Source organism: Plasmodium inui (assembly GCF_000524495.1).
Source record: "Plasmodium inui San Antonio 1 unplaced genomic scaffold supercont1.10, whole genome shotgun sequence".
In the NCBI taxonomy this organism is placed as follows: domain Eukaryota; phylum Apicomplexa; class Aconoidasida; order Haemosporida; family Plasmodiidae; genus Plasmodium; species Plasmodium inui.
Window position 1 is genome coordinate 478,453 of NW_008481844.1, and position 11,441 is coordinate 489,893.

Genomic DNA, 11,441 nt, shown 5'->3' on the forward strand with positions numbered 1-11,441 from the left:
TCATCCAGCAGATCAACCAACAGATCAACCAACAGGTGATCCAGCAGATCAATCAACAGATCAACCAACAGGTCATCCAGCAGATCAACCAACAGGTCATCCAGCAGATCAACCAACAGGTCATCCAGCAGATCAACCAACAGATCAACCAACAGATCAGCCAACAAATCAACCAACAGGTCATCCAACAGATCAATCAACAGATCAACCAACAGGTCATCCAGCAGATCAACCAACAGATCAATCAACAGATCAACCAACAGATCAATCAACAGATCAACCAACAGATCAATCAACAGATCAACCAACAGATCAGCCAACAAATCAGCCTGCAGATCAACCAACAAATCAGCCTGCAGATCAACCAACAGATCAACCGCTCACCCAGCCGCCCGTGGAGGTATCCGAAAAAGCTGCAGCGGCTGCGGTGAGAAACCCGAACGAAATAGAAGCGAAGTGCTCGCAGCTTAAAGACCAAGACGGAGTGAAAATCACGGGGCCCTGCGGGGCGAAGTTTCAGATGTTCCTCGTCCCGCACGTAACCATAAATGTAGAAACAGAGACGAACACAATTTATATAGGAAAAAAACTTGACGATGTCATAATCACGAAGAAACAACACAAGGTGGTTAGCGGCAAGTCATCCCCCTTGTTACAGTTTGAGGAGAATTCCAACTTACTCCTTAACCAATGCGTAAACGGGAAGACGTTTAAATTTGTGGTGATCGTTAAGGGGGAAGAGATCATCCTCAAGTGGAAGGTGTACGAAAAACGTCCCTCAGAAACCGACAGTAATGGAAAAAAAAAAAAAAAAAAGATCTCGGCGAAGCGGCTGACCTGAAGTGGCCGTACAGTGCGCTCGTCTTACCCCCAGTTTTTTATATAATTCTCTGCTTTACTGATTATTTTTTTTTTTTGTCCTCCCCTTCAGATGATAAAGTCGACGTGAGGACATTCGTCTTGAAGAATACAGATAGACCAATCACCGCCATACAGGTGCACACGGCAAAAGGAAACGAAGACTCCTTCCTTTTAGAAAGCAAGTCATACTTTTTAAAGGATGACATGCCGGCCAAATGTGACCTAATAGCTACGAACTGTTTCCTCAGTGGCAATTTAGACATCGAAGCATGTTACAAGTGCACCGTATTGTCCGAAAACACTGAATTGGACAGCCCTTGCTTTAGTTACCTCCCTGACGATGTTAAGCATAACTATGAAAAGATAAAAAGGAAGGCGCAGCAAAATGGGGACCCGAAGGAGGTCCAATTTGCAGTGTCTATTGGGAACATCCTCCAAGGAATGTACAAACTGGGAGAAACGGGTCTCAATGAGTTGCTCAGCTTCGACGAAGCAGATACATCTTTGAAAGCGGAATTGCTGAATTATTGCGCCTCGATGAAGGAGGTGGACGCCAGTGGAGTGCTGGACAGCTACGAGTTGGGCACTGAAGAAGACGTGTTTGCGAATCTAACGAGAATTTTGAGGAACCATGCAGGCGAAACGAAGTCTATGTTACAAAACAAGCTGAAGAATCCCGCTATATGCTTGAAAAATGCCGACGACTGGGTGGAGAGAAAAAAAGGACTTCTACTTCCGAGCTTGTCTCATACCCATGTGGAAGCTACCCCCCCCGCTAATGCCCAAGAAGAGGAAACGAAAAAGGAAGACACACCCGAGGGAAGCGAAAAAATACAAACTAACGGTTACAATAGCGTTATCAATTTTGTCTCAAGCGAAGAGACGAACATGCAGTCCACCAGTTTTATTGACAACATGTTCTGCAACGATGAGTACTGCGATAGGACAAAGGACACCAACAGCTGCATGGCGAAGATTGAGGCAGAGGATCAGGGTGTGTGCGCCACGTCCTGGGTTTTCGCCTCGAAGATGCACCTAGAAACGATAAGGTGCATGAAAGGGCACGACCATGTTGCAAGTTCTGCCCTGTACGTGGCTAACTGTTCCAATAATGAAGATAAGGACAAGTGTCAAGCTCCGTCGAACCCGCTAGAATTTTTGGACATCCTAGAGGAGACAAAATTTTTGCCAGCCGAGTCGGACCTCCCATACTCTTACACATCGGTGAATAACGTCTGTCCTGAGCTAAAGAGCCACTGGAAAAACCTTTGGGCCAATGTGAAGCTCTTAGACCCGCACAATGAACCAACCTCGGTGAGCACGAAGGGGTACACTGCCTACCAGAGCGATCACTTCAAGGGAAACATGGACGCGTTTATCAAATTGGTAAAATCCGAAGTGATGAACAAAGGATCCGTCATCGCGTATGTCAAAGCGACAGGAGCACTCAGTTACGACCTGAACGGGAAGAAGGTGCTCTCTCTGTGTGGAGATGAGACACCCGACATCGCTGTCAACATAATAGGCTATGGTAACTACATAAACGGGGAAGGAGTGAAGAAGTCCTACTGGTTGCTACGTAACAGCTGGGGAAAGCACTGGGGCGACCACGGACACTTCAAGGTCGACATGTATGGTCCGCCTGGATGCGAGCACAACTTCATTCACACCGCTGCTATCTTCAACGTGGACGTTCCCCTGTTGGAGAACCTCGAAAAAAAGAGACCAATGTTGTATAATTACTATATGAAGAGCTCGCCCGATTTTTACAACCATATCTTATATAAAGGGGTCCAAACAGAGGAGGATCGAGAAATGGGGATAAGTCCAGAAGACAAGATGATCAGTCCTGTTGTTTCTGCACAGAAATCTGAAGCAGATACTTTGAACGGTGCGGAGAAGTCCTCTGTAGTGGTAGAGGGAAAGGAAAATCCTGCTGTAGGAGTGGGCGAATCCACACAGGAAGTTGAATCGCCACTCGAGGCAGTAACAGACAAGTCAAAAGAAGCAGAACAACAGGACGAAGAGGAGGCAGACGAGGAATCGGAAGAAGAGCGCAAGGATAAAGCGGAGGAGGAAATGCAGGGTGAAGAGCAGGAAGAAGGGGATGATGAGGAATGGGAAGAAGAGGGCGAGGATGAAGCGGAGGAAGAGGCGGAGGAGGAGGAAGAAGCCGAGGAGGAGGAAGAGGAGGAAGAGGCGGAAGAGGCGGAGGAGGAGGAAGAGGCGGAAGAAGAGGAAGAGGCGGAAGAGGAGGAGGAGGAGGACGACGACGAGGAACCAGAAGAGGCAGGAGTAGAACCGGAAGAACGAGGAGCAGACCCAGAACAGGCAGGAGCAGAACCGGAAGAGGAAGGAGCAAAATTGGAAGAGGGAGGAGGAAAATCGGAAGAGGGAGGAGGAAAATCGGAAGAGAGAGGAGCAAAATCGGAGGAGGGAGGAGCAAAATCGGAAGAGGGAGGAGCAAAATCGGAAGAGGGAGGAGCAAAACCAGAAGAGGGAGGAGCAAAATCGGAAGAGGGAGGAGCAAAACCAGAAGAGGGAGGAGCAAAACGAGAAGAGGGAGGAGCAAAACCAGAAGAGGGAGACTCCGAAACAGCGAAGAAAGGCATGGAAGCAGAGGAACCAAGCAAGGTAGCCGTGTCAGATGCATCTCCAGAAGGAGTGAAGGGACCACAAACCGTAGCGTCGCCGAGCGCGTCTGTCAACCCAACACCGCCCCCCTCTTCAACACCTGCGCCAACGCGTAAGACCTCACTCATTAAAGTTAAACAGATAATGGAAGTGATTCATATTATAAAACACATAAAAAATGGAAAGCTGAGGTTAGGCATAGCAACATACGAAGATGACTTGAGCATTGCAAACAAGCACGATTGTTCCAGGTCTTATTCTAGGGACCCAAAGAAGCTACCCGAGTGCATACGATTCTGTCATGATGAATGGAATAACTGCAACGGAGAATTCTCCCCAGGCTATTGCCTGAATCAACGGAGAAGAAAAAACGACTGTTTTTTCTGCTACGTGTAAAATATTGTAATGTGGGCAACTGAGGGAGGATAGATATAGAAGTCTTTTGTTCAGTTCTCGCAGGAGAGAGGGCGGCCGCAGATATTGTGTTGACACTGCCTTCACCTTGACATATCAAAGGGAAAGGGTGCCAACTATTTATTTGACGTTGTAATCGCGGAGGGATTCCTTTTCCCTCCTTTTTGTGCAGCTTGCAGAGCGCGTCGTATTTTTACAATTGTCTTTTTTTTTTTTCTGATTTTTTGGGATTTTTTCATTTTTTTTAATTTTTTGATTTTTTTAATTTCTTTATTCTTTGATTTTTTAATTTCTTTATTCTTTGATTTTTTAATTTTTTTAATTTTTTGTGTAACTTTTTTTCACACTTTTTTTCCGCTGTTTATCCTATTTTACTAAATTCGCCAAGAATAAAACTGCGGGACAGAGCGGTTTAATTTTATTTTATCGCCCTTATTGGAGCCACGTGGGCTTTGGACCCATGGGTGGAGGGGTGGCGTATGTCATATGGGTCACCATGTTAGTAGCGCATCATCCGAAGCTAGCCGTCTTCCCTGGGTGCGCGCGGAGGTGTACAATTTAGTGGACGCACACATGGTGGGAGGGGGAAGTTTTGGCTAAGGAGGCTTATCTCCCCCATCGATTAGCACAAAATTACGAAAGCGTGGAGGTTGCTCACTTAAACGTACATATGTAGATACAACTGTGTGACTGTGTGTTCCCCGCAGGTGTCTATGCATGCATGTGTATACCCCCCTCTGCATCTGGTACTTATTCCCTTTCGTAGAAGTCACAACTGGTTTCCTCCCAAGCTCAGGATAAACGCTCTTACGACACGGCAGCTGCTAAAGAGGAATCCAAACTATTTAACTTCTATTTGGAGGGCCTCCACATCCTTCAGCGCAACTTTTGTTTTAGCTGCCTCACTGGAGAGGATACTGCTAAGGTGGTTCAATAAAGGGGGCACCCCCCGTGTGAGGGTCTTCCCTTTACAACTCAGTCGCTGCAGCTGAGCAGGGGATGTGTCCCAATAGGAGACCAACAGATTGGACAGACTAGAAGGAAGAGTGCAACTACCAAACGGTATTGCGTAGTAGTCGAGTCGGAAGTAGGATAAGAGGCAGAAGGAGTAAGGACCTGTATCGGCTCAATAATGAAGAGGAACACCGTGGAAAGGAAGGCAACCGGAGAGATACGACCGCATATGTGCCCCCTTCGAAGCATACCCACCATATGCTAGGGCGAGATGGAACTTGGTGACATAAGGCATTCGGAGTGCTATGGGCAGAGCTCACGCTTGCTCAAGATCCCGCTTTCTCAAGGTCACACTTTCTCAAAATCTCGTTTAGCATCCCCGGAGAAGAATCCCGAGTGGGTTTACCTTTTACAGCGAGGAATGGGTAGAACATGCACAGATGAGCCACCTCCCGGTAAATATGCCAACAAGACAGACGAAGGAATGGTTGCACCTTTTGTTACGCACAAGGGGATCACATTAAGTTGCGGGGGTTAAGAACGCGCTGCTTTGATATCGCTAATCATCCAACGTGAAAATAAGGTTTCTATATTTAACTCTTAAAGGATGCGAAACTGGTTTGCTTTCCCGTGGTGCGTTTATCCGTTCCGATTCAGTTGCATGCCTTGTCGAGACTTAAGGAAGTGTGAGTTGGTCGGGAGCAAGCAGACGTTCGCTTGGTTGCGTTTCCAGATGCTTCTTCGCGTTTTATGGCTTTCTGCAACATTTCTCAATGTTTTGTAATACCTTGTAACACTTTTTAATTTTTTTTATTTTTTTCAAAATTCCCCTGTCTTTCTCTCCCCCGAGGAAAACAGGACAACTTATCTGAGCTTCGCAATTTTGGCCCCTAAGAGCACTCCTCCCTTGGTGCAAATGAAAAGGATACCGAGTAAAAAATAAAACAATGATGAAAGTGACAATAAGAGTGGTAACAATAATAAATATCGCTAATGATAAGAGTGCCCTGCTGTGGAGCAGAGTACACAGGGGGAGAAACGCTACATGAATTACTAGCTTCCTTCCCCTTAGTGTGCAGGCGTTTCCCCTTCAGCGTTTCGTTAGACACCTCTCCCCCAGGTTGGTTTATTTGGCGGGGGCGGCCGCCGCTGAAAAGAGACTTCAGAGCTAAAAAGATTGCTTCTGAGCTTACTGCACTAAGCAGGCAACTTGGTCCCATATCGTAATCGTCCCCCCGAATTTGTCATCATCCTCCTGTTCACGTGACCGTTACTGCATCAGTGTTACTTTGCTTTGTTTCGATTTGTTTCGCTTTATTTGGCATTGCTTCGCTCTACTTCGCATTGTTTCGCTTTATTTTGCATTTTTTTCCCCTTTTCTCCAGCGAAATGCCCAACTAAGTTGCCACATTTACGGTTCATGAACAGAACAAACTTGCTTGTTGGTCAAAAGAATGGTCGATTAACCCTGCGCTGAAGTTACACCCCCTCGTCCAGAGCCACATACCATCGAAATTTTCTTGCGCCAAGGATAATTCTTCGGCTTTTTTTACCATCACCCGTATGCTGCAACATGAGGGCTCGCATCTATGCCCTTCTGCTAATAGGTAACAATGAGGGGAAAGACACCCAAAGAGAAAGAAACTTACACTGGGAAAATATTATGCGTTACTGGTTGCGCATAATGATGAGTCCCTGTGCTAATTTTTTCTTTGCATCCCAAAAGGGAGCCCCCTTCGTATTCTTCTTCTTCATCATCTTCTTCTTCGTCTTCTTCCCTTCACCATGGTGTTGCACACTGGGGAGCTAAATGCCTCCTCAGCAGGGACCACACCTGTGTGCACACTTCTGCTGCAGAAGGAGAACGATCAGGAATGCTCCAAATTTGTGTCCTCCGAAATTAAAAACCGACTTGACGATATGCAAGCCAAAGGAGAGGACGAGCAAGATCCAGACGAAGTGGAACCGGAACAATCTATTCATAGCATTCTGGACAAAATGTACAATAATGTGGAAGGAGGGAATAATGAGGTTAGCCATTTGGCCATCTTGGACGCCACCCTCAAGGAAGAATTGCTAAGGTACTGTGACCTAATGAAAGCGATGGATACCAGTGGGCTGCTCGAAAACTACGAGATGGGTAGTGCAGATGATGTGTTTTCCCACATAGCAAACATGCTAGAGAAGAATGGTGATTATGTCGTCTCTTCGTTGTCAAATAGAATGAAGAACACGGCCATATGTTTAAAAGGTCCAGACGAGTGAGTGGAACGCAAAACCAGGCTGTTGCTTCCCATCTTGTCGTTTCCCTATTTGGTCCATAAGAACGTACAAGATGCCGAAAACTCGTTAGAGACAACTGCAGATGGAACGCCTGCCTTCAAAGAAGACGAGGATGGAATCATCGATTTGAACACTCTGCACTGTATATGGACAAGCGGATGGTCCAGAGGTGACTGCTGAAGAGGGAAGAAAAGTAGCAGAGAGTAAGGCCACCCAATCAAGAGGTGAAGCCGCAGGAGATTGATCCGCTTCAAGATCAACTCAGACAGGAACGGACTCAGGACAGGGAGCAGGAACAGAAATAGGAACTGTTGATGGAAGGAGGATCAACGCCGGTCGTAAATCCAAAAGCACAAAGGGCAGGACTCCCTGCAGGACCAAGACCATTGACAGAGACATCCGCACCAACCGTACAAATCGTACCACCCGTACAAATCGTACCAACCGTACCACCGACACCACCCGTATCTGGCACCCGGACTAATAGCACCTCAGCAACCGGCGAGTCCGAGATGAAAGAAGTCCTTCAAATTCTGAAGCATATTAAAAACGGCAAGGTAAAATTAGGCCTAGTCGCATACGACACGGAGAAGCCGATTGGCGTGGAGAAGGTTTGCTCCAGAGCGTATGCCGTGGACCATCAGAAGCAAGAAGAGTGCGTTGAGTTTTGTGAAGCAAACAGGGAGGCATGCAAGTGTAAAGTGTCTCCTGGGTACTGTTTGACGATGAAGAGAGGAACTAATGACTGCTTCTTTTCCTTTGTGTGAGTTGGGGAGGGTGGTCACGCGAGAGAAAAAACGAATGCCTAGGTGCCCACTTCTGCATCCAAGAATGGGGGCACGCAGTAGGTACGTATGTATGAGCAGCTTCCCTGGCGATTGAGCAGGACGCTTGTCCAATCACAGCCCCAGTGAAAGTATGGACCCACCACCTTTATGCATCTCCCGGTGCTCTCTTTTTAGGATTATCCATATTTTATGTAAGTGAATTATGTCCTAAGCATTTCGAAGACATTTATTTTTTCCCCTTCCCTTTTTCACATGCGTTTTTTTTTTGCCTTCTTTTTTTACATGCCCTTTTTTTGACCTCTCTTTTTTACGTGCCCTTTTTTGGGCCTTCTTTTTTTTCACGCCCTTTCTTTACACACGTTTAGTAAAAATCTGCCAGAGAGTTCATGCCGATACACGGATGATCGAATTAGCCCTCCGTCAAAAATTGACTCGACACAAATGCTGTAACCGATTGAACGAGATGAAATTAGAATGCAAAAAAAAAAAATAATTTCTCTGGGTCGGACACGTCGCCCCAACGATGGATAATTGTGAGACGCTCACTTTTTCATCCTGGTCAATCTTTTGCCTAACTGGTGTGTGAACATAAGTAGGCACACGCCCGTACGTTAATGGCACGCGTGGAAGGTGTGTACGCTATTTGAGTCGTATCATGCTTGGAGTTGATTGGCGCCGGTTTAAAGAAGGGTAAACATTCCAGTGCGAATGCACACTCTCGTGCGCATGGACGTAACAGATGGGCGCAGAGATGGGCGCACAAATGTGAAGAGCTCAATAGATTCACTTCTCACAAAATTAGTGCTCAGTTTAGTTCACCCCAGGAGTGCATTTTTTTTTTTTCTTTTTTCCTTTTCTTTTTTTTTTCTCTTCGGGAAGAAAAACACAAAACTACTAGCCACTTGTGTGCTTCATAAACAGAACAAACGCTTTTCTTCGTCGAAAGTAAAAGTTAGCTAGTCCTCCTCGAAAGTTACACACGTATGCCAAGACTATGACGAAATAAAAATTACGCAAAACATAATTGTTACAGTCATTTTCCCTAATCCCGTGTAACAAAATGAAGTCTCGTTTGTGTGCCCTCTTGATATTATGTAAGCATGAGAAGCAATAAAAGAGATGGACTACTCAATTTGTGCCTCCCATTTTATACATGGGAGTTCCCAAAATGAAAGCTTAAAATGGTACCCTTGTATACTGACGTGAGGAAAGCGGGGTTTATCCTGACATGGAAGGGCATCCCTTCATTATGCTTCCTTTTAATGCATTTCTCTTCAGATATGTTGCTGAATAGACACTCAGTGGAGTGCGCCACTACTCCAAGTAGTGGAACGGGAAGTGGAGTATCAAATACTGCAAGTGGCTCGTCAGAGCAGAATCCTTCCGAGGGTAGTTCAGCGGATGGCTCTTCCACTGGCACTAATAATACCTCATTACAGGGTCCAACCGATGTGAGGGGAGAAACAGGGACGCAAACAGGAAGCCTGGGTACTGCAGAAACTGGAACATCAACACAAGGTGGAAATCAACGTAATGTAGTTCCCACTACTCAAGATTCTCAACCCACGACTACCCAACCAGGTTCCACTCCTCAACCGGGTTCCACAACCCAAGGAGGTTCCAGAACCGAAGGAGTTCCCAGAACCCCAACACCTCCCGCTACCCACACACATCCCGCTACCCAAACACCTTCCGCTACCCAAACACCTTCCGCTACCCAGACACCTTCCGCTACCCAGACACCTTCCGCTACGCAGACACCTTCCGCTACCCAGACACCTCCCGCTACCCAAGTAGCGGCCCCTCTCCCTCCGAGCTCCCCAAATCCCATTCAGGTAAAATCGTCCTTGCTCAGGGACCACAAGGGGCTTAAAATCACAGGTCCATGCAAATCCTCCTACTTTCAAGTGTACCTGGTTCCCTATCTCTACATGAACGTGAACGCAGCAAACAGCGAAATTGAAATGGATCCCATGTTCATGAAGGTGGACAATAAGATCAAATTTGAGAGGGAGAAACACCTCTTGCAGAACATCTGTGCTGACAATAAAACATTTAAGCTCGTCTTGTACTTGGATGATGCGGAATTAATCATTAAGTGGAAGGTGTATCCTGCCAAAGGGCGATCAAGTAAGGAAGCAAAAGAAGACACAGGAATGTAACTGATATTGAAAGGGCTAATCGCCCCCCCTTGAGCGTACATCATTCACACGTCCATTCTGACCGCAATGCAACACGTTCCCTTTTACAGTTTACGATAGAACTGTCGATATTAGGAAGTACAAAATGAAGGATATTGGCCAACCTATCACCTCCATGCAGGTGATGGTGATGACTGAACAGGATAAAACGATTTTCGTGGAGAGCAAAAATTTCTCCCTGCTAAATGATATCCCGGGTAGGTTCCCATGGTTGTGTGGGATTACCTGATAATAGGAGCCCTCTAAAGTGCACGCTCGGGGCTTCAACGTATTAACACATGCATCCATTCCATGCGCGCTTCCCTTTTTTTTTTTTTTACAGAGCAATGTGACGCCATTGCCAACGAATGCTTCATGAGCGGTATATTAGACATCCAGAAATGCTACCACTGCACCCTGTTAATGCAGAAGAAGGATGATGTGCAGGAATGCTTTAAGTTTGTCTCCCCCGATATTAAAAATCGATTTGATGATATACAAACGAAGGGAGAAGACGAGGAAGATCCAAACGAAGTGAAACTTGAAGAAACAATTGATGACATATTTATCAAAATTTATAAAAAAGGAGAAAATCTTTATAAGGAGGTGGATCAGCTAGCCATTCTGAATTCCTCTTTTAAGTCTGAACTGTTGAAGTACTGCGCATTAATGAAAGAGCTGGATGCTAGTGGAGCGCTGGACAATCACGAACTAGGCAACGCCGAGGAAGTATTCTCTCACATAACCACCATGCTGCAGAGTAACAACGACCTTGATGCTTTTTCACTAAAGAACAAGCTTAGAAATCCATCTTTATGTTTGAAGAAAGTTGATCACTGGATTGGAGGCAAGACCGGGCTCGTACTTCCCAGCCTGAAGTATAACAGCGGGCAGAATAACGAAGACTCCTCTGATAAAAGCGAAGATAACACCTTCGATTCGATCACGCTCCAAAGTGTGGATGTGCATCCCTTACACGTCAAAGATAAGTTATTTTGCAATGGGGACTACTGTGATAGGACGAAGGACACAAACAGCTGCATGGCGAAGATTGAGGCGGGGGACCACGGCATGTGCGCGACCTCTTGGCTCTTCGCATCGAAGGTACACCTAGAAACAATCAAGTGTATGAAGGGGTACGAACATGTCCCAAGTTCTGCGCTCTACGTGGCTAATTGTTCCAATAAAGACGCGAAGGACAAGTGTCAAGTGCCGTCAAACCCGCTGGAATTTTTGGACATCCTGGAGGAGACAAAATTTTTGCCAGCCGAGTCGGACCTCCCATACTCTTACAAATCGGTGAATAACGTCTGTCCGGAACCGAAGA

At 46.2% G+C, this 11,441-nt stretch overlaps 4 protein-coding genes across 4 annotated transcripts in view; all 4 read left to right on the forward strand.

The window, feature by feature from the left end:
- Nucleotides 1–3,891, forward strand: part of C922_02817 (hypothetical protein) — a gene marked incomplete at both ends in the record, with an annotated part of 4,537 nt that extends 646 nt beyond the window's left edge. Inside the window, 2 exons of the mRNA XM_008818416.1 lie at nt 24–791; nt 932–3,891. Coding sequence (XP_008816638.1) covers nt 24–791; nt 932–3,891 — 3,728 coding nt within the window. The remainder of the gene's footprint in view (nt 1–23; nt 792–931) is intronic.
- Nucleotides 3,892–6,648: 2,757 nt separating this feature from the next.
- C922_02818 (hypothetical protein) lies at nt 6,649–7,128 on the forward strand (the record flags this gene model as incomplete). The annotated part of the gene is made up of 1 exon (XM_008818417.1): nt 6,649–7,128. The coding sequence occupies one exon, from the start codon at nt 6,649–6,651 to the stop codon at nt 7,126–7,128; it is 480 nt and encodes a 159-aa protein (XP_008816639.1).
- Nucleotides 7,129–7,658: 530 nt separating this feature from the next.
- C922_02819 (papain) lies at nt 7,659–7,913 on the forward strand (the record flags this gene model as incomplete). The annotated part of the gene is made up of 1 exon (XM_008818418.1): nt 7,659–7,913. The coding sequence occupies one exon, from the start codon at nt 7,659–7,661 to the stop codon at nt 7,911–7,913; it is 255 nt and encodes an 84-aa protein (XP_008816640.1).
- A 1,202-nt stretch (nt 7,914–9,115) lies between these two features.
- Nucleotides 9,116–11,441, forward strand: part of C922_02820 (papain) — a gene marked incomplete at both ends in the record, with an annotated part of 3,790 nt that continues 1,464 nt past the window's right edge. Inside the window, 3 exons of the mRNA XM_008818419.1 lie at nt 9,116–10,064; nt 10,186–10,332; nt 10,458–11,422. Of these exons, the coding sequence (XP_008816641.1) occupies nt 9,116–10,064; nt 10,186–10,332; nt 10,458–11,422 (2,061 nt within the window). The remainder of the gene's footprint in view (nt 10,065–10,185; nt 10,333–10,457; nt 11,423–11,441) is intronic.